The sequence below is a fragment of the Atractosteus spatula genome, chromosome 14 (genome assembly GCF_055471065.1).
Source record: "Atractosteus spatula isolate fAtrSpa1 chromosome 14, fAtrSpa1.hap1, whole genome shotgun sequence".
NCBI lineage: Eukaryota > Metazoa > Chordata > Actinopteri > Semionotiformes > Lepisosteidae > Atractosteus > Atractosteus spatula.
In genome coordinates, this window is record NC_142719.1 from 3976850 (window position 1) to 3996745 (window position 19896).

The 19896-nt window shown below is 42.7% G+C and overlaps 1 protein-coding gene across 5 annotated transcripts; it reads left to right on the top strand.

The window, feature by feature from the left end:
* On the top strand, nt 1–17574 carry LOC148820429 (tumor necrosis factor alpha-induced protein 3-like). 5 transcript variants are annotated; one of them, XM_088932235.1, is made up of 9 exons: nt 1–164; nt 5542–5846; nt 6760–6947; nt 8188–8329; nt 9203–9376; nt 11515–11677; nt 12940–13784; nt 13997–14199; nt 17146–17574. In XM_088932235.1, exons 2-9 carry the CDS (start codon nt 5555–5557, stop codon nt 17356–17358), a joined length of 2220 nt encoding a protein of 739 aa, XP_088788361.1. In that variant the 5' UTR covers nt 1–164; nt 5542–5554; the 3' UTR covers nt 17359–17574. The 5 variants fall into 5 exon arrangements, with proteins under 5 accessions (XP_088788361.1, XP_088788362.1, XP_088788365.1 ...); XM_088932236.1 differs by lacking the exon at nt 1–164 and adding an exon at nt 2038–4260; XM_088932239.1 differs by lacking the exon at nt 1–164 and adding an exon at nt 4698–4775.
* The last annotated feature ends 2322 nt before the right edge of the window (nt 17575–19896 follow it).

Consider the following 19896-nt stretch of genomic DNA (forward strand, 5'->3'; position numbering starts at 1 on the left):
GCTCTTAAAAGGGCTACGCCAGGGCTGTAGTCAAATCTCCTCACTGTAGCCTGACTTTCAGTGAACGGGTTTCGAAAAAAGGGATATTTGGGTCTCCCAGCAGTCCGCCACCATTCACCGATAACATGTAGCCTCACTGAAGCATAACCAATCACAACTGTAAGGTAAAAAAAGAAAACCATGTTTCTTTTTATCGCGTTGTTTATTATAAAAAAAAAATGTTTGCTCTATCAATGATCCTTTTTTCATTTTTTTAAAAGGAGCCCCCAAACATTATTTTGCAGTTTCACTCGAGTTCGATGTTGTAACACAAGTGCTGATTGTGCAACAGTAAATACAGATTGCACATTACCATATACATCTTATTTTTGCATTGTACTGTGAATTCAGAGAGTTGGACATCTATTGCTACTGTCAGTTACTAGCAGTAATTGCAGCTTGGTATGTATGTTAATGCTTTTATTGCAGTGATAATATTCATAATGTTTTAGTGAATATAGACATGTTTTATAGCATCACATATATTTGTTTATAAATATAAGACAGAAATTAGCAGGACTATATTAAATATTCTTCTGAGGATTATCTTGATATTGGCATTATTGCCAAAAGTTCTTTGTGCAAAAGCAATATTTCAGTCAAAATTGTATTCAAACACACTCAAAAAGAGGGATGTTATAAACTTATCTGGAAAAAAACAATAACGTATTTGACGTTAGAGTACATCTAGTTCTTTACAATAAGGGAAGTTTAATGATCTCCCCCAACTAATGCACATTAGTTTTGCATAACTCTTTTTAGAAGTAAAACGTTGCTTCTTCCTGGCTTGCTCTCACCGAACGGAAAGGGTATACTTTTCCACATAGATTTCTAAACTGCACATTGCATAAAATCATATTGAGGCAATGTAATCCTATTACTTTATGTCTGTGAAGAGGCATGTTAGTATTCTGGGTTCTGTACAAAGTCGGTGTAAGGTGGGTTTTCTCCAGCCGTTGCTGTCTGTAATATAAAGCATTAATTTCACAATGCTCACATCTTGCCATCTTGGATGCCAGAAGCCTACAGCTAGTATAATTTTCAATATCCAGTAAAGATTCAGTAAAAATTCATAACACAGACTGTTTCATGCAATTGAAAAAAAAAATCCAAGTTATTTTTTTTTCACAATAGCAAACCAAACACCCTAATTGCAACTAATTTAGGACAGAACTGTCCCTGCCGAAATTTAGAGTTGTGTCACTTAAACGTAGTAAGATGACAAACTGCAAATGTGTTACTTGTGTAGAACAGGCAGAAGGCCTGAATTTGTGTGCTACAGAAAAGAGACAAAACTCAGTGTTTCAGTACCCAGTAACGCTGGGTTACTCGAAACCTCTTCCTAAAATAGGGCATTTATTTGTCAGGGATAAGGTAAACAATTTTAAGGACTGTTTGGAGCAAAACCTTTATGTTGTAAACAGATTTATTTGAACTCTTCCGATTTTCAAGGTTTAGCAGTTCTATATATGATAAACGTATCGGAGTACTCTATACTACAATGTGCAGAAGTGTTGATTAAGCACGTTCATTAAAGGTGAACAAGATTCCAAGAATGGATGTGAATAATACGTAGGTAATCGCTGTTTATTTCAAGATTTGGGGAAACACCACATTTTAAGTATGAATTATTATTATTGTTGTTTTAAATATGAAGAATTTAAATACAAAGAATTAAATTAAAACATTTCAAAATTACCATGATTGTCACAAAGTACAAAACCACATTAGTTTTTTGGGGGTCAGGTTAAATTTATAATAATAGGCTTGGAACAGTCTATTTTCCCCCCTGGTACAATTTATGCTTTTATAATACTCCATTTTATTTATTGTATTATTTGTATTTTATTTGGATACTCTTTAAAATGTAAAGCTATTTTCAAATAGTTGAAAGTCGATTTAGTTACTTCAGTAAGGAGGCACCTGTATGTATCATACTGTATCTGCACTGAAATTGTTCTTCATCAGATGGGTTGAAGCAGAACATTTAGAACATTTTAAGAGCATTTTATTAAGGAAACAAACATTTTTTTATAACAATAGGAAATTGTAGGCCTGTTAAAATTACATCTGTTACATTTTACATTAAAAACAAAATCAACATCTTGGTTGCTAGTGACTGATAAATTGCGAGCGTACACTGTATTGTCATAACAACAGCGACACAATTTCTTGAGTTTAATTGTTTAATTTAAAAAAAGCTTAAAAATTTTTTAAAAGTTTCTGTGGATTCGCATAGATGGTGTGATTTTGAAGACAGTGAACATGCATGCAGAGCAGCTGTCACCTTACCAGCATTGTAACTGAAACCACATCCTGGAAAAGCTGTGTTTTGGCTGATTAAATGATTCTAATATCAAAGTAAGAAACTTGTCCTGTGGTTTGTTACTGAAATGCTCCACCACAGACTGGGTGACAGGTAGACTCCTGGGTTACTTCATTCATAAGGTACCACGGAGAGATACCTTTTCTTGGAAATGCAGATTCCGTGCAAGTCACATCACAAACTGCAAGTGGTCACCTAGATTGAAACTCCCTATCTGTTGGTATGAAGCTAGTCAGGACAGCTGGCTACAGTATATGACACAGAGACAGACAGAACTGATCGAAATTCTGTATTAGACCTGCTTGTAATAGCAATATAAAAGCTGTTAACCGTGCAGCAAAAGGGTTGTCATTGTTTCAAGAACTGCGTGCTTTCTAAATGGTTTGAAATGATTACCTTGCGCATTACTGAATATGGTTTCAGCCGATGCTTCGGCACACATTCAGACTGTAGGCAACGTCTAATTAACTGTAATAATATGGTTAACAAGATATTCACCTTTAAAAGCGATAATCTCAAATTGATCACTATGAAGGAAATTGTACAATAAAAAAATTAAAGCAGACATGCGAGATAATACAAAATCATTTTGGGGGGAAAGTATATGCTTCGAAAACATAGGTAAGAATCATTCAAATAAGTATGAATTTAAAATCGTTTTACAAAGGCGTCTTTAATACCATAAATGATAAAATTACTTTTAATACCATAAACGCCATCATCAAACATAGCCCGGGTATAACGATGATAATGACACAGCCGTAGCGTACGGTCCTTATTTTAAAGGACTGGTGAATCTAGACTGAACTGGAATCACTGAAAAGTTCCATTACTGCATACCTGCATGTATTAAGATATACACATTAATCGTAACCAACTGAAGGTCAATGCATTTATGAAAATCACACCATCATGTCCCAACTTAGCAACCGTGTCAACTCGCTCGTAGTCTTCTTCCTTATCCACAGTCGCGGATTTCAAAGGAAAAACTTTTAGCGCCGTTCAAGAACGTCTCCCAGTGGGCTCCTGGAAACGTGCCATAATTTGAAGAAAAAATTCTTGGGTGTAATTCTACACAGATCTGGGACGTTTTGTATCCGACAGTAGTTACTTGTGTGACTTGTGCTAAACGGGGGTCGAACTGTGTTGCATTGGATGGTATAATGAACCATTAAGGTTCATATCCCATTTAGAGATCGTCTGTCCACCGCGGTGTAATATAGCACCTTTTACACAACGTCTACAGAACCACGGCACCCTGCTCTCAAAGGCCATGGTGATAAATGTAAAACTCTATATAGAAAGGAGGCAGCAGAAACATTAAATATTGTGTAGACTTCGATGCGTTTACGCAGCGCACTACCAATGCCGCCTGAGGTCCAGATACAGGTAATTACATCGCTTTCTGAGACCAGAGCTCTCGTCTGGAACAGAAATATCTGTGGCATCCCTGGGCCAGTATGAGGAAGTAGTCTGTTGACGGATCACAAACCTGCCTGCCTGCACCATCCACAATGCGTGCCTGAAAGCAATCTTACTGTTCAAATAAGGTAACGACTTTTTACCGTTTTCAAAACCTGGTTTCGCTATCGTACAGGAAGTCTTGCCTGCAGCTGTCGTAAAAGTGCGGACAGCGCGCATATTATCGCCCGCTGCACAGCTCTTTCGCGTGCTCGGGGCAGCTAAAGCTGTACCAAACCAAAAACAAAAAAACCTTCAAAATGTGACACCGCACCACTCCACACGACCGCACGCAATGGAGCCCGGGAGAGGCCAGGGCACGATTCTGCGAGGTGCGTTTTAAAAAGGTTAGAGACGCAGCAGGACGGATCTTCCCATCTCCTTCTACCGCAGCAGAAGAGTCTTCCGCGCTGCGACCGGGCTGTTGGAAACGGGTAACTCACAAGCCGGCGTCGTCTCGTATGAATGGGCGCCGTGATCGTAATTTTGTAACCCCCCCAGCCCGTTGCGTCCGAAACCCGTGACAAGAGAGCTTTTTAACTCTCCAGGCGCTGGTTTGGGAACCCGGCGGCGGCGGACGGAGAGATCAGGGGTTCTGATGTGACCAGGAGTTCGTTAACCTGGGTCGACACCAGCAGCAGCTGCCGGGCAGTGCAGTGCGGCAGATACCTCTGCCCTCGCTGCTCACCGGCGAGGAGAGCCCGGCCGGTTGAACGAGAGCGGTGCCCCGTCGTGCGCAAGTCGAGGGCTGAGAAGTCGGCGTGTTATTTTTAGAGCTCGGAAAGTCCCCTCCTGCTACTCCCACTGCTTACATCTCTGCCCCCCCATTTCACGAGTGTCACGACGGAAATCTCAAACTTTAAGTGAATTAGACATTTTTAACAGAATAAAAAAAAAGCCCGAGGTTTTTTTTGAAAAAAAAAACCAACACATCTGATAGAGATGTAAGGTAATGGAAATTATCAGATATGATTAACCCATACCGTCGCCGATTTCCAGGTACGATGTGGTGCGTGTGAATATTACGAAATGATTTTATTTGGCAATCATCTGAATCTCATTTGCGACATTATACTGAATCTGGAAACCGGTCTGAGGAGGAGCCCTTTTGAACTGCTTTAAATTTGCCGTAAGATGTTATTTTACGTATTTTAATAGTTATTTTAATGCTGTGCGTCGTACCTCCGCTTTAAATAATTAAAATATAGTGTTCTATGTGGCCTACAGTATAAAAGTGTAATTTTAAAACACGTATCATAATTAAGTGTAAAGTTGTTTCATCTTTGTCTTATCGTAAATCAACTTGAATGGTGGTGTGTTGGCAGTGCAGCGAGCTATTAATATTGAAGGCTACAGCGCGCCTAACGTCTTGCTTCTCTGATTCAGACCCGTAGTTACAGAAAGCGTAGCATTAACAGTGGATAGATTGCTGTCTGTATCAATATTATTCAGAACCGCGAGATATCAAACATTTTAGCTCTACATCGTATTTTTAAGACTGCTAGTTAAACTTTCAAAAATGAATTGTCGGGTGTTTTTTTATTTTCAAATAATTTTCTTGGACGGTTCGAAGTCAATAAAAGGTTTTCTTCTGAAGTACACATGCTGCGTCGGCTTTCAGTGCCTTTGCGGATTTCACAGACGAATTGTGAAAGAAACATTGAATGTGAACACACATAAATAACACAGTTTTAACGGCTATTTATATATTGTAGCATTCTGTAGGACATGGCGGAAAGAAAACGGCTCCCCCAGTCTCTTGAAGACAGCAACCTGACCAAAGCGCTCTTTCTGAGGCAAAACATCGCCGCAGATCTGAGGAGGCAGAGGAGATCCAAGCCTGCTGTCCATCACCTCGACACACTACACCCTTACAGCGTGCACCTGAGCGACTACAGCGCGTCCAGGCCGCGCATCGCGGAGATCGTCAGCGAGTCGCTGTTTGATCTCCAGCTCAGGAGACACCTGGCAGACAGCGGGTGCGAACAAGCGAGCGCCCTCTCGCCTCTGAGGAACAGCGGTAAGCCAAACCTTCTCATTTGATTCTGTTTCAAAGAGTCGGAAGCGCTTCATCAGCTGCCCGGCATCGGTGCGCTTTTCTCATAAACGGGAGCGGCGTTTTGACGTTGCCCAGCTCGTAACCTCGCTTGAAAAGCCTCGTTTAGTTTTAATGCTTTGGTCGGTGCTGGGGAGGACGCGTCGGTATGGGATATTCCTAACCTTTACGATTCCGAAGTGGGGATACAAATATATATTTTTTGTAAATCCTAAACACTGAATGCTTACTGCTTAACGAAAAAAATGTTTTCAACGAAAAACAAACTCTAGATGTTTAGGAACAAGTAACAAGTGAAGAAGAAGGCTCCACAGCCGAAACGCGTTTCTTTCCTTCTCTTTTCAGCAGGGAATAAACCTTTACTTGTTCCTTTGCAGCCTACGCATGCGGACACAGCCACCTACTTGAACTACCCTATTTGTTTAGTTTATTATTGTCGTTTATGCCACTTAAACATTATGTAAAAAGCCATTTTAACACGCACATCTTAGTTTTCTCGATACGTTTTTACTTCTAACATATCGGCTTCAGTGGTATCTAATAGGTTTTTTTTTACTATGTTGTACATATGCGTTGAATCATTGTGTTCGTAAAAAGTGAAATCAAATTATTTAAAAAAATAACCCCAAACTCTTGCATGACACGGTGTATCTAATGGTTAATGGAATCCGGAGGCATTAGGGTGCCCAGTTAAATTTTTGCCCCGTACGTGCAAGTACAGTAAGTTTCAGAGCTCGTCGTAAAGTTTAGGCTGCTCGTCCCTCGAGGGGATGTCTTATACTGATACAGTATCTGCTTCCCGTAAATTCACCTGAGATAACAGCAAGGATTCCTCCGCCGTTTAAATAATGACGACAGATGCTTTTAACACGAACAGGGGAAAACAACAACCTTCTGGATGCTGTCTCTCTGTACATGTGGGGGGTACGCGACAGTGACTTGGTGCTGAGAACCGCTCTCTATAACACTATGGACGAAAGTAGCCCCGCTGAGCTGAACATAGCCGCTCACCGGACTGGGAGACCCGGAGGATCCAGCGACCAGCGCGTCGCCTCTCACACAGCGGTAAGCCCAGCTTTGTGTGCCCGGACACCACAACTGCCCTGTGCGCCACCATTATCCGCAGACCCATAAATGTTCTTTAGTGCGCCTTAAGACGAAGAAAAAACATCATTAATGTAAAGACTTTCTTTGCTCACAAAGACAATGCAGTTCTTATAATCCAAATCCTTCAGAGTGCCAAAAAGGCAGATTGAGGTTTCGAGATAATTGCTCTGTGTTGGGTCTTAATTCTTGGTATTAGCATTAATGTTATACAGCAACTTCTTTTATTCTTCTGATTTATTTACTTCTATTCACGGTGCATGGCTGTTTTAGTTTACACTGAGAATAAGTTTAAAGGGAAAAATCGATGTGATAGAGTGCAAGTGCAAAAAAAAATAAAATAAAATAACCAGACTAGCACAATACAGCTACATAGAAAAATGACATGCTGTGTTCAGAACTTTCTTTTATAGAAATGCACCTAGTTCCACTTATCAGCAGGGGAAGGGACAGTTTCACAGGCTAATACTCAGTACAAAGAAGGCTTGGCCTTAGTGTATCTCTGAGAGTAAATCCCCTAAACTAGAAATAATGCATTTCTTGTTGGAAAATGTCTGCATTGTTTCTTGGTTGGAAAGAATTGCCAATTGTTTAAGCATACTGTAATTCCTGTTAATCTCACCATAAACCAAATTCCCAGTTTAACAGCCCAGCTCTCTGCCAGGTTAGCTTCCGGTCTGCGTGTAACATGGAAAACCTGCCAGAGTGTACAGTAGCTCTGAAAATACGTGATTAATGCACAGTGTGTCACCCACAAGTGAAAAACCTGGATGAAATGCAACCTGCTGTGTATTCAGTTGTCCAATGTTAACAGTTTCTTTCTTGGTTTCTTATATTGTACCCTGTAACTTTTTATAAAGATAGATTATAATACATATAACCATGTTTGATCCCCCAACATTGCATTCCCTATATTAACGTATTCTGTAGTTACAACAGCGAAAGAGGAGATGAAAAGAATGCCCTGCTGTGTAGAGTATTTAAGGACAAAGCGTTGCTAATGGGGTCAGGTAGGCTGAGTGGAATCAGCTCATTTAAAAAAGTGAAGTAGGTGAAATTGTCTCCTCCTGGAATAATCTGCAATTCTTCAAAGAGCGCTGAGCTGTTAATTTGAAAGCTGTACATGTTAAAGCATCTTCTGAACTCTGTGATGGTGAACTCTGCTCCTTTTCCCTTTCCAAAACACAAATTGCTCTGTCAGCTGGGCAGTGAAGAATGGAAGAGAATCGTGAGATTGGTGGACCCCAAATCTGAAGGTGTGGCACCTATGGCAAATTCGTACCAAGACATCTACCTTTTCGTTTTGGCTAATGTCATCCGGAGGCCAATCATAGTGTTGGGTGGTGAGTATTTCAGACTCTCATTATGTTTGTTAACCCATTTATAAAAAGAATAACAGATCCCACTGCAGTGTCCAACATCTTCCGGCATGCCTTCAGTGCAGAATCACTTGTCTGAGGAGGTGAATCAAGCCTGTGGTGTAGCAGTTAAACTTGCCTCTTAGCCTTTCAAACTAGAGCTTTCATCCACCCATCACTAAGGCAGAGGCATGGTGCTTCCACACAATGGCAAGCTGCTATCAGACACCTGTTCTGGAATTTGTGATTGGTGAGTGGGCCGATGCTGAGATTTACTATAGGCCTTAGTCAACATCAAAAGAAAACATCACACATCAGACTAATTTTGCCCAGATCTGAACTGTGTAGTTAATGTCATTTGCAGGGGAGTACACAGCCCTGTGCTTGCAAAGCAGATCTCGGACGTTCTGCCAGGAAAAGGTCACACCATTCCTCCTTTTCTGGAAAAAGGAAGAACAAGCTCCCAAAGGCTACAGAGTCCGACAGACGCACAGGGATTCTCAAATTAGCACCTTGAATCGTTTTCCAGGACACCTGTTGAGGCGTGTTGTTCTCTTGCAATGTACAAAAGGAAAAAATAACAGGTGTAGTCTAGCCTGGACTGTGGACATTGTTTAGGAATACAGGCAAAAGTCTGGAAGCCCCTACTGTGACCTCACTCTTGCGTGAGAATCCAACGCAACAACAAGCAAATTCCCATCTCCGGAGCTTCCCCAGACTCAGTGAGAGCTCCTTGGCAGGTTTTTACATACATCGAGTGAGCTCCTGTTGTTTGGTTTGGGTAAATATGCCGAGAGCGCTTTTGTGGGCAAACTCCTCCGCTGACTGTAGTCTCGCTGTCACAAACTTCGCCTGCAGGCAACACGAAGGAAGAGACTCCCGACGCGTCCGAGTCAGTCCAAGGGCCTGCGGGGATTTATCTGCCTCTCCTGTGGGATGTGGAGAAGTGTTACCACTTTCCTGTGGTCCTGGGATGTGTGTATCCATACAGCTGTTTTGCCCCACTGGTGGACTTCAGTGCTCCCGGGCAAGGTAAAAAAAATTAGATTCCTCTCTGGCCAATTTCAGGAGGATGCTGATTAAAATGTGCTCTGCATCCACTGGATCCAGCCATGTTACAGAACACCTGTAGGCAGAAATGCAGTCCTGGGGGTATTAGTAACAAGATGCTAAGAAAACTACACTTTTGAATTCAAACAAATGAGTCATTTGTTTTCTTAACTTGCTTAAACAGAACTGCAGAGATTGATATAAAGCTCAAAATAAGCACATTTTTAAGTACACTCTCATTTCACAATACAACAAAAAGGAGTTGACTGTACATCAGAGTAATGTACAGCATGTAATAATGAACAGCCTAATCTGTTAGCACCTTCTGATTTTTTTGTGCTAATCAAATGTTAAAGAAGAGCAATTTATTTTTAAGGACCGCACAAGAATGTTTTGCTTCAAGATTTAAAATGTAAGGCATTGTCTTGATTCTAGTGGGGGGAAAAAAGGACATTTAAAATTTTAACTGCAAAAAGATTTTTTTTCTGTTCAGGATGTCATTGCTTCCATTAAGCATCTGTGGTTTTATTGTGGTGCTTCGTAATACGGTATTAAAAATGAAGACAAAAATATTTCTTAAAGGAACGGAACATGTCTGTAGCTCTTTTGTCATTAAGAGAATCGAAGTGACGTTTGTACAGGGGAAATTCCAGCTGAAGGCTGTAGTGTACAGAATCTGTTATAGGGACCACTGTTCTCCCACTTAGAGGTGATGCAATACTCCCATAGTACTGAAATAGCTTGCTGCCTTAAAAGACATATACCTTGAGCCACTGTTTCAAAACACATGTCAGAACGACAAGAATGAACATGTATAATCAAATACCTTTACAAGCTACAGGCCAAGTTGTGGTCAAATAAATTATTTTCAACAGCAAGAATCTGATGTATAATTAACAGCTACAATGGCCACTAATTGAATGAGCAATTATTTCTTTTAAGCGTGGGTTATCACGATTACCAGCTGCCACAGCTTTGAAGGGGTGTATGGAACACATACAGTACTACCTGCCATGGTAGATATTTATACAGTCCTTCACACTGATTTCATTATAGTTCTGAAAAAGACTTCAGACAGTACTTTTAGACTACATTTATCTCAGGAAAACAGCAAAGTTGATCAATTCACACCTGAGGTATGACAAACAAACAGATTCACTTGACTCGTTTTGTGACGCGAGGAAAACACTGAGCGAATAAAAATGGACTGTAAAACTTAAAAATCGAATTGTCTTTAATACAGTGTAAGAGGTACCCTTAAAATAAATATGTATCTTTCTTGTAGAGGTGTCACTGCAGTGAGCAGACAGTGGTACATGCCGCATAGGGATTAGACATAGTGTGAAAACACAAGAGCCTGTAGGAATGCTACCTCTTTATTATAGCGAGAATGCTTCTGTGATTTTCAGTTTTGCAGGCTTGTCAGTTTTCAGTGTTATGCCCTGAAGCCAGCTCATTTAAATCCAAAACACCTTGTCAGACCTATCTGACAATTTTGCCTTTGGTGAAGCAGGCACTGTGGTGCAGGTGTACTGAACATAGAACACACCGTTCTGCAGCACAGATGACCCGATACCGGCTGCTGTGGCTAAGAGGACTGGCTGTGTGCCAGGATAGTTAGTAAGATAAACTCGTTTAAGAAACACAGACATCTCATGGACATGACAGACGGTTACAGAGTTTTCTCCCATGGATCTGCTACGACAGGTCAAAGACTCAAAGATACAGATGTCTGACAAGCAGGTGGCTGTTCGACACCACATATTACATTCAAACACAAACACGTCTTCAGGCCACATGTACAAAATGTGCAAATCTGCCTCATTCTTTAAAATAATACACTTGGAAATGGACGTTCCATCCATTGCACTATACATACAGTCTGTCACATGCAGTACAAAGTCCATACAGATATACAGTACAGCAGGTATAGGATATACAGTTACCAATATTGATATTGTTTACCTTGCATATAAAAAGAGACAGGAATGTGCACAGGACTGCAAGTGATTGTTCACGTGGTGTGACGTAGACTTTGTGAGAAATGGAAATGGCGTGAAATAATGTGTGTCATTTGATACGGAATGGACTGTACAATATACAGCATTGTTTTTGCACAGAAACTGAGATCCTGCCTCTGGTAACGCACACCAAGAATGGCCCCAAAGACATGTCTGTTCATTTTCTTCCTGAATGTGAAGAGACAGCGAAGCAAATATGTCTTCAGAATTACCTGCAGATGACAGCTGTTTCTGTTGGAAAGAGCACTGTCCCTGCGACCAGGTGAGAGTGTTTTCTTTTACTGTTGGAAAATAAGATGAGACACGAGATGAGGTCCATCGTACTCAGCTGGGTATTTGCAGCTAAATTAGGCTTCATTCAGCAAAGGATTCTACAAAATTCAGCTGCTTTGATAACATGGCTAGGCAGTTATGGACACCCACAAACCTAAAGTAGGGAAGTATCTGTTGTTTTTAGTCCTACATGCACCGTCCATGGGATCTTGTTTCGCTGTTGATAACAAAGCAGTGCTCTGGGTGGACTTGCCAACTCTTTTTGTAGCCTTCTCTGCTCAGAACTAAAGAGATTCTGTTCCTTTCCCCCCTCTGTTTGGTTTGTTTGTGTTGACTTGTGATGTAGTGGATTATATAATACAGGGTGACAAATTCTTGAAACCTGCAGACCAGTGGAATACATTTTCATTGCTTACATCTGTATGTCTGAAGAAAGAGGAAGAAGAGGAGAAGTTGGTAGGACTCATATAATTAATGTCTTAACTTGTTTTTGTTAAAAAGAGGGGCATACAATCAAATTAGTCAGACTAGTAGGAGAAATAAATATTGATTGGAGAAAGTTTATTTATTAATTTCCTCTGGCTTTGACAGGTTTTTATAAAAATGCCATTAATTGAAAACCACTATTTGAATGAAGTTTTTCATTTAATTAAGACCAAACAAAAGGAAGCCATTTGGCAAACCTTGTGAGTTTGGTTGTTAGTAGCTTAATGCTCTAAGAGCTCCATTTCTTATTGGTACCCACACAGTCAGCTTTCACCACAGGAGTTACTCCTTACTCCCACACTCCTCTGCAAAAAAGACGTGCCTCTTGAGCTTCAAAACATAATAGCTGCAGGAGGTCCTGGTGTTGTGCTGAAGGAGTCTCCAGTGCTGATGTGATCAGTGCCTTTCAGGATTTTGAATGCCTGAATCCTGTCCCCATGAAATCTCTGTTATAGAAAGTTTCCTTAGCCTGTTGGAATATGCTGTTTTCATTCTGACCTAAAATTAGTAGGATTAATCTCCTTAATAATGCCTCTGGAGCTAGAATATCTTTCTTGTGGTAACTGACCAAAACATGACACCACAATTCCCATATAATGGAATCCATTAAAGTACAAGTTTGTTGTGTAAGGGAAACGGATTTCAAGGGAGGTCTGCCTAAACCTATCATTTTAAAAAGACTTCGCTGTCCTTAAGTTCTCCTCTCTTAACAGTACACCGTCTTTGAAATGCTAAAAACACTTTTTGTTTGTGCTGTTTTTGCAGATTGAAAGGTAATAACCTACCAGAAAACCTCAACTTGGTCCAGGACTATTTTAGGTTGGTGAATTACGTGTGTGGCCAGCTGAGCCAGGGAGCAGAAGGCGCGCAGGCAGCCAGCAGGGAGCAGGGGAACAGGTCCACTTCTCCGAGTTTCTCCATCACCAAAGACAAATGCATCACAGAGCACTGCCTCTACTTTGCCTCCAAGTTCACCTGGCCGTTCTGCCATGAGTGCAGCGAGCTCTCAAACTGCAAAGACACACCCTCCATGGCCCCTCATCCTCGACACAGGGCTGGGAAGCAGGAGACAAGGGAATACAGCTCAGGCAGCTCTTTTTACGGAGACAGACCCTCGAAAGTGCAGCTGCCAGCAGGGCCGGCGTCCGCCCCCTCGGGACACATCCCTGCCCCGGACCCCAAGAGCCAGCAGCACAGGAGCAATGCCAGCCATCTTGGCCAGGCAGCGGCACGGCTCGACGCCCTCGAGCCAAAGACGGGGCCGTGCCCGCACCCGCGCACGGAGGGGGGCGAGGCGAGGGAGGCCCGGCGCGCCCGAGCCCAGAAGGACCCGGCGGCGGCCGGGCCCATGGACCTGCTGTGCGGGCGGTGCATCGCTTGCAAAAGGGAGACGCGGACGTTCAACGGGCTGTGCTTCGACTGCCTGCAGAAGAAAGCGCAGGCGTCGGAGCCCCGGGAGGCCCGCCTGGCGCAGGCGCTGGCGCCGGGGTGGCAGGGCGCGGGCTCTCGGGGCCAGCAGCCGCCCGGGGAGCGATGCATTACGCCCGGGTGCGTGTACTTCGGGACTGAGCAGCACTCCGGCTACTGCACCGTCTGCTACTGCAGCCGGGGTAAGTGGGGCTCCGGCCGCCCGCGCGCGCCTCCCCTCCTGTCACACAGGGCGCTGCCTGGACCAGCCCCTCCTCCATCTGTATCCCGTTCACAGCATCTCCGAACCCCGCGGCTTTCGGCGCACTTTTGTAAAACAAGGCGCCGGCAGAGCGCGTGCCTGTGTCGGCTGCCTGGGTAATGCTGTGTTCTCCTTTCTCTCTCCTTCACCGAGGCCTTCCCCTTCCGGAGCCCCCGGGCTGCGAGGCCGACAGGCAGCAGGCCCCGGCTGGCCAGCCGCCTCAGATCGCCTCCACCCTCAGGAACATGCCCAAGTGCCGCGCAGCTGGCTGCGGCATGCTGGGAAACCCCAGCTTCGATGGCGTCTGTGAGAAGTGCTTCCTGACCCACAGCAGAAGGGCAGCGCAGTCCAGACAGGTGAGATGACCCGAGGGGCAAAGGGCAGAGCGTTATAATGACAATCGGAGATGGTGCTGCTGGACCAGTAGGTGGCGCTCTTCACTATGGCTTCTGGTGTATAACGGCTGCCACACATTACCCAGGTGGGAACTGCATTTGTGTGGTGAATGAAGTGGGTCCCCTACTATATCTAAGTGTTTGGGGAACCTCTGGGGTAAATGGGATTTATTTTATTACCATCAATGCCATTTAGCCAGCAGCTATATCACCGTGCCACACGTGCCAGTACCCGGATGGGAGACCTCCTGGGAAAGCTAAGGCTGCTGCTGGAAGAGATATTAGAGAGGCCAGTAGGGGGTGCTCACCTGCGGTCTGTGTGGGTCCTAATGCCCCAGTATAGTGACGGGGACACTAGACTGTAAAAAGGTGGCGTCTTTCAGATAAGACATAAAACCGAGGTCCTGACTCTCTGTGGTCATTGAAAGTCCCAGGGCGTTTCTGAAAAGAGTAGGGGTGTTACCCCAGTGTCCTGGCCAAATTTCCTCCTGGCCTCCTAATAATCCCTGTCTCCGAAATGGTTTCATCACTCTGTTCTATAATTATTACATGCACTTCACATTCTTTGAATCATCATCAGGAAAACTGATAAAATTGTGAAGTCCCCTCATAAATATGTTGTAAGGTTAAATTCACCTTACGACATATTTATGAGGGGACTTCACAATTTATATATTTATTTATTTATATATTTATTTATATATTTACAGCACTTTTAAACTGAATGAGGACTGGATGAATGGAAGGATAGGTGGGCGAGTACACAACAGTTGGTCTTGTTCTTGGGTGACACCTGGTGGTGGAGTATGTAATTACAAGATGTTCAGTACGGCCCATTGAATTAAAATTGGCTGTATTCACACCTGAAGAGGGCTGCACGACTGAAACGTTGTTTGCTGTTTTTCTTTTTATCAGTATGGCATACACCTATTACTTGTTCCATTGACTTAAAATGCCCGTAACAGGCAAACGTTAAATTGAACATTTCCCCCCCCCCCCCCCCGAGTGTTTTCATTTGTAATGAAAATAGTGTGTATAAAGACAGAACTAATCCCTTTTTACTGTAAAATTGCTGATGTAGCGCTCATCCACAAAAAAGGAGACAAAACAGAAGTGAACTATTGAATTCTATTCCTCTGAAAATGTATCAAGACTGATACTAGGATCAAACTAAAGGATAATCTGTGTGGCAATGAGATTTCAGATAGATTTAGAAAAGACAGGACTTGTTTAACTAAGTTAAGGGTGTTTTGAACAAGTCGCTGTAGCAGTGAATACACACACAGTATGTGCAATAGTATATTTGGCTTTTCAGCCTGTTTTTGATCATGTTCCTCCTAAAATAATCATTCTTGAATTGAAATTCACAAGCATCCAAGATAGTACATGTATTTTAACTGAGAATTGGTTAATGTAAATACTATGATAAGATAAAGGCTGATAGCTCCAAATGGGCTGATGTAATTAGTGTAGCACCACAGGGTATGAGTTGAGGGTATTGGGTTAGAATTAGCACTGCTCTTCCTAATTTATATCCATGATCTGTATTCTGGTGTAGTGATGAAACTAGTCAAGTTCAACAAGATAACAAAGCAGGGGAATTATCAAACACTGTTGTGGCAGCAAAAGAAATGCTAATAAACAACATTCATTAAACGTGGCTATTGGCATTAATATACAGTAGACAGGTCCCACTGTGCTCCATGCACATAGCAAAGAAATCAACTAAATAGAAAATGGGAAACACTGGGTTTAAAGAACTACATACTAATATGAAAAGGAGTTTATGTTGACATATTTTTTGTGTAATATACAGTAGGAAAGTAATAAAGACAGATTGTTAGGATTAGGACTCACAACTGGCAGCCCACTGAAACTAAGCAGGTGTGAGCCTGGTCAGTACCTGGATGGGAGACCTCCTGGGAACGCTAAGGTTGCTGCTGGAAGTGGTTTTAGTGGGGCCAGCAGGGGGCGCTCACCCTGCGGTCTATGTGGGTCCTAATGCCCCAGTATGATGAAAGGGACACTATACCGTAAACAGGCGCCGTCCTTCAGATGAGACGTAAAACCGAGGTCCTGACTCTGTGGTCATTAAAAAATCCCAGGGTGTTTCTTGAAAAGAGTCGGGGTGTAACCCCTACCCTTGAACATGGGGTGTAAGGCCCGTGATTGGCCCTTACCAATCATGGCCTCCTAATCCCCATCTCTGAACTGGCTTCATTACTCTGCTCTCCTCCCCACTGAGAGCTGGTGTGTGGGGAGCGGACTGGTGCACTATGGCTGCCGTCACATCATCCAGGTGGGGCTGCACACTGGTGGTGGTGGAGGGGAGTCCCCACTACCTGTAAAGCACTTTGAGTGGAGTGTCCAGAAAAGCGCTATATAAGTGTAAGCAATTATTATTAATTATTATTATTAATTGAATATGTAGATTGGAATCTTATGTTAGTATTCTGTAGGGCACTAGAACATTGTGTACAGTTTTAGTCACCACCTACCAAAAAGTACACTGCTGCTCTGGAGTCACTCCAGAGAAGAGTAGCTGAGTATTCACAGGTTTAAAGGAACATCCTCATCTAACAGGCTACAAGGCCTAAACCTCTGATCAGGACTAAAAAGGAGACATCAAGGCCCTTCGAGTGTTCAAAATCCCAAAAGGCACTGAAGACCTAGTGGAACGTTTTCAGAGTCAAACGTGAAACATGAACAAGGGGACACATGGAAGATTTGGAGAGCTGCACAGAACAGGGGCTGTAGGAGTCCGGAAGAGGCTGCTCAGTTGTTAAAGCTGGTCTCTCTCAGGTGACAGCGGGGCGAGATCTGCAGATCAGTTTCCCGTCGGCTGCACAATGAGCTGGATGCATGGTATGGTCTCACTTGTAACTTCTCTCATGCTTTCATTCCCAGACGCCGGCTCTGGCTAAACAAGAGCCCCTGCATGAAAGGCTGCAGGAGTCGGCCTGTGGGGAGATGAGGGAAGGTCCCTCTGGTCCATCAGGCAAAGCCCAGGCTGCTGCTGCACTGGACAGAAGGCCCTGCAGGCACAGAAGCTGTCCGAACTTCGGCAACAGCAGATGTGAAGGATACTGCAATCACTGTTATAAAAAGTACCAGAAGTAAGTTGAACCTGAGAGTCATCATGGTATGTGAGTGATTACGAATGTAGCAACCACCATAAGGCACTTTAAAATGAAACTCTGTATAAAATATGTATATATACTGGAAAGCATTGTACACTTTGCTTCTGTATAGCATAACCTCATTGACTTCATGCATACCTCGTTTCTCATTTTTGTTAGAGAACCTTTTTTGTAAATAAAGTCCTCTGCTTAAATACCTGTTTCTCATGTTTTTGAACTCTTTGAAGTTTCCAGAAACACAACATTTATAGACAAATTTGTAATGCCAATGCCTCTAGTTTATTGCTAACTGGGGCAGAGCGGACTGACTGGAGTGAGGAAATTAAAGCACCGCAGCATTGTGGGAATCTGAGTATTTCAGAAGCCAGTACAATAGTCTGAATGGGGAAAGTGCTTGCAGAAAACTCGATACTCCTCCTTAAAACTGCCAAGAGGAAACTAAGGATGTTAATAGAGACATTGTCTTGAAGTAGGAGATAACCATGTTACGTGTACAGCCTTATACCACCACACGAGGCCTTGCCATCATGCTAATATACCAATCAGTATAGCTACAGGAGTCTGAGCTGTTGATGTTACCTGATAAAATCTAAATAATGCCAAAAATCTGGACTGCTGACATATTAAACTGAACTAGCCTTGGAGAAAGGGCTCAGGTGGAGGAAAACCCGGAATTCTCTAGGCCTGCAGGAACTGAGTTTGACACAAAGGAATTTTTTTTTGTCGAAAAGGAATTGCAGTGATTGAACACTTATACTGAAACCTATATATCACTACTAATGCATTCCAGTTTTATTCAGTAATTTCTATTACCTTTTTAACAGCAGTATTGGATTCAGCAGAAACTCGGTGGTCTGTATGGTGTGCTGACTGAGATTTGATCATCACCTTAAACTACAGTATGCAGACATGTCATCTATGACATCTCGGTCCTATTCGTTGTCTGAAACAGTTTTTTTCTTTAAAAATATGCATTAGTGAAAAAGTTACAAAAAAATCAGTGTTTCCTAGAGTACAATTTAAAGCGCACAGAGCTATGACATACACACACCTTAATGAGCTCTTCCTTGTCATTGCCATGAGGTGGAGACATATTGTAAACTTTTTATCTTGTGTGGAGTGTTTGCATCATTTTTCTGTGCAATACAAAAGTTTCGAACTGTTTCATGCAGTTCAGGGTTGCAGGGAAGCCAGAGGCTATCCCAGCAAGCAACAGGCACAAGGCAGGACACACCCTGGATGGGACGCCAGTCCATCAAGCACACACACTGACACAAGCACACACACGCCAATACCAGGGCCAGTTTTCCCAGAAGCCAATTGACCTACCAGCATGTCTTTGGACTGTGAGAGGAAACCCACATGAACACTGGAGCTTCACCCAGTTAGCACCTCATGGATTGAACCCAGGGCCCTAGTGCTGCAGGGCATCAATGCTACCTGCTGCACCACTGTGCTGCCCTCTAGTGTCAACCAAGAATCACAAAGTAGTCAGTGAGGCAGCCGCAGAGAAGTCCTCCAAGGACACAATCGTGCCCTTTTTGCTGTAACATTTCAATTAGCAGCTGCCTAAAACAAACAAATGAAGTGATTTTCTGTCTTGGACAAATAATTAGCTCAGTTTGGTGATGAAGACCAGAGATAACTTGCCCTTTCCTGCATCAGGAAGACAAAAGGAGATGTTCCAGGTCTATTCAAGTGGCAAAACTATAGGATTGAGAGGGAAACATAATTCTGTATACTGCATTGTTCAGTTGAGACGAAACAGTGAAAAAAAAACTTTAACAGCTTCTTGCCAAGAGATTTTTTGATTCTCCCCTCCTCTTCCCTGACCTTTTATAACAAAGCATGCCTTTCAGCAGAGAAGACGAAACAAAGCAAGAACATCATACTGTACCTGTCTGTGGTGCCATAGAGAGGTGTTGTGAACAGAGGATGCAGGGTGTCATTATGGGAGAAGGGCACTGTCAAGCATGACAGAAGGTCATTGGTACCCCTTTTCAATCTATAAGATGTGCCCATTTTCAGTCTGCAATCTACCAAATATCTGGACTTCCAGTGTCAGCCTGCGCAACCCTGGTTGGTTTTATCTATGTGCTTAAAGAATCCATCAGGGCCTTTTTTCAATGCATGGAAATACGCACTCTGAAATGAGCAGTTTATTTTCATGACATACTGTAAATGCATCTGTGGCCCTTACACCCTGAGAAAACATATAAATATTCACATGTACTTTATATACTTGTTCCTTATGTCTGATAAATTGTGCATAAGATACGTTCATATGCCGTACAATAAAATGTTATGATATAGTTAAAAAAAATAGGTACTCTGTACTTGTTGCTTTAAAAGCCTCAGCAACTCTTCCAGCTGTCCCCTGGGTTAGTAATCCTACATACGGTTGCATTTTTTTACATTTTAAATGGCAAATTGTGAACCAGAACAAATGCCAGATTATGAAAAAAAAATACTGCCAAGTGTCATATTCTCACATTGCTTTGCAAATCTGTGTCACTAA

What these genes read in the sequence shown, in the direction of transcription:
- LOC148820429 (XM_088932235.1), top strand. Translation starts at nt 5,555, where the DNA reads ATGGCGGAAAGAAAACGGCTCCCCCAGTCTCTTGAAGACAGCAACCTG. An exon ending in CTCGCCTCTGAGGAACAGCG is followed by an intron (nt 5,847 to 6,759) that starts GTAAGCCAAACC and finishes TAACACGAACAG; the next exon opens with GGGAAAACAACAACCTTCTG. An exon ending in AGCACTGTCCCTGCGACCAG is followed by an intron (nt 11,678 to 12,939) that starts GTGAGAGTGTTT and finishes CTGTTTTTGCAG; the next exon opens with ATTGAAAGGTAATAACCTAC.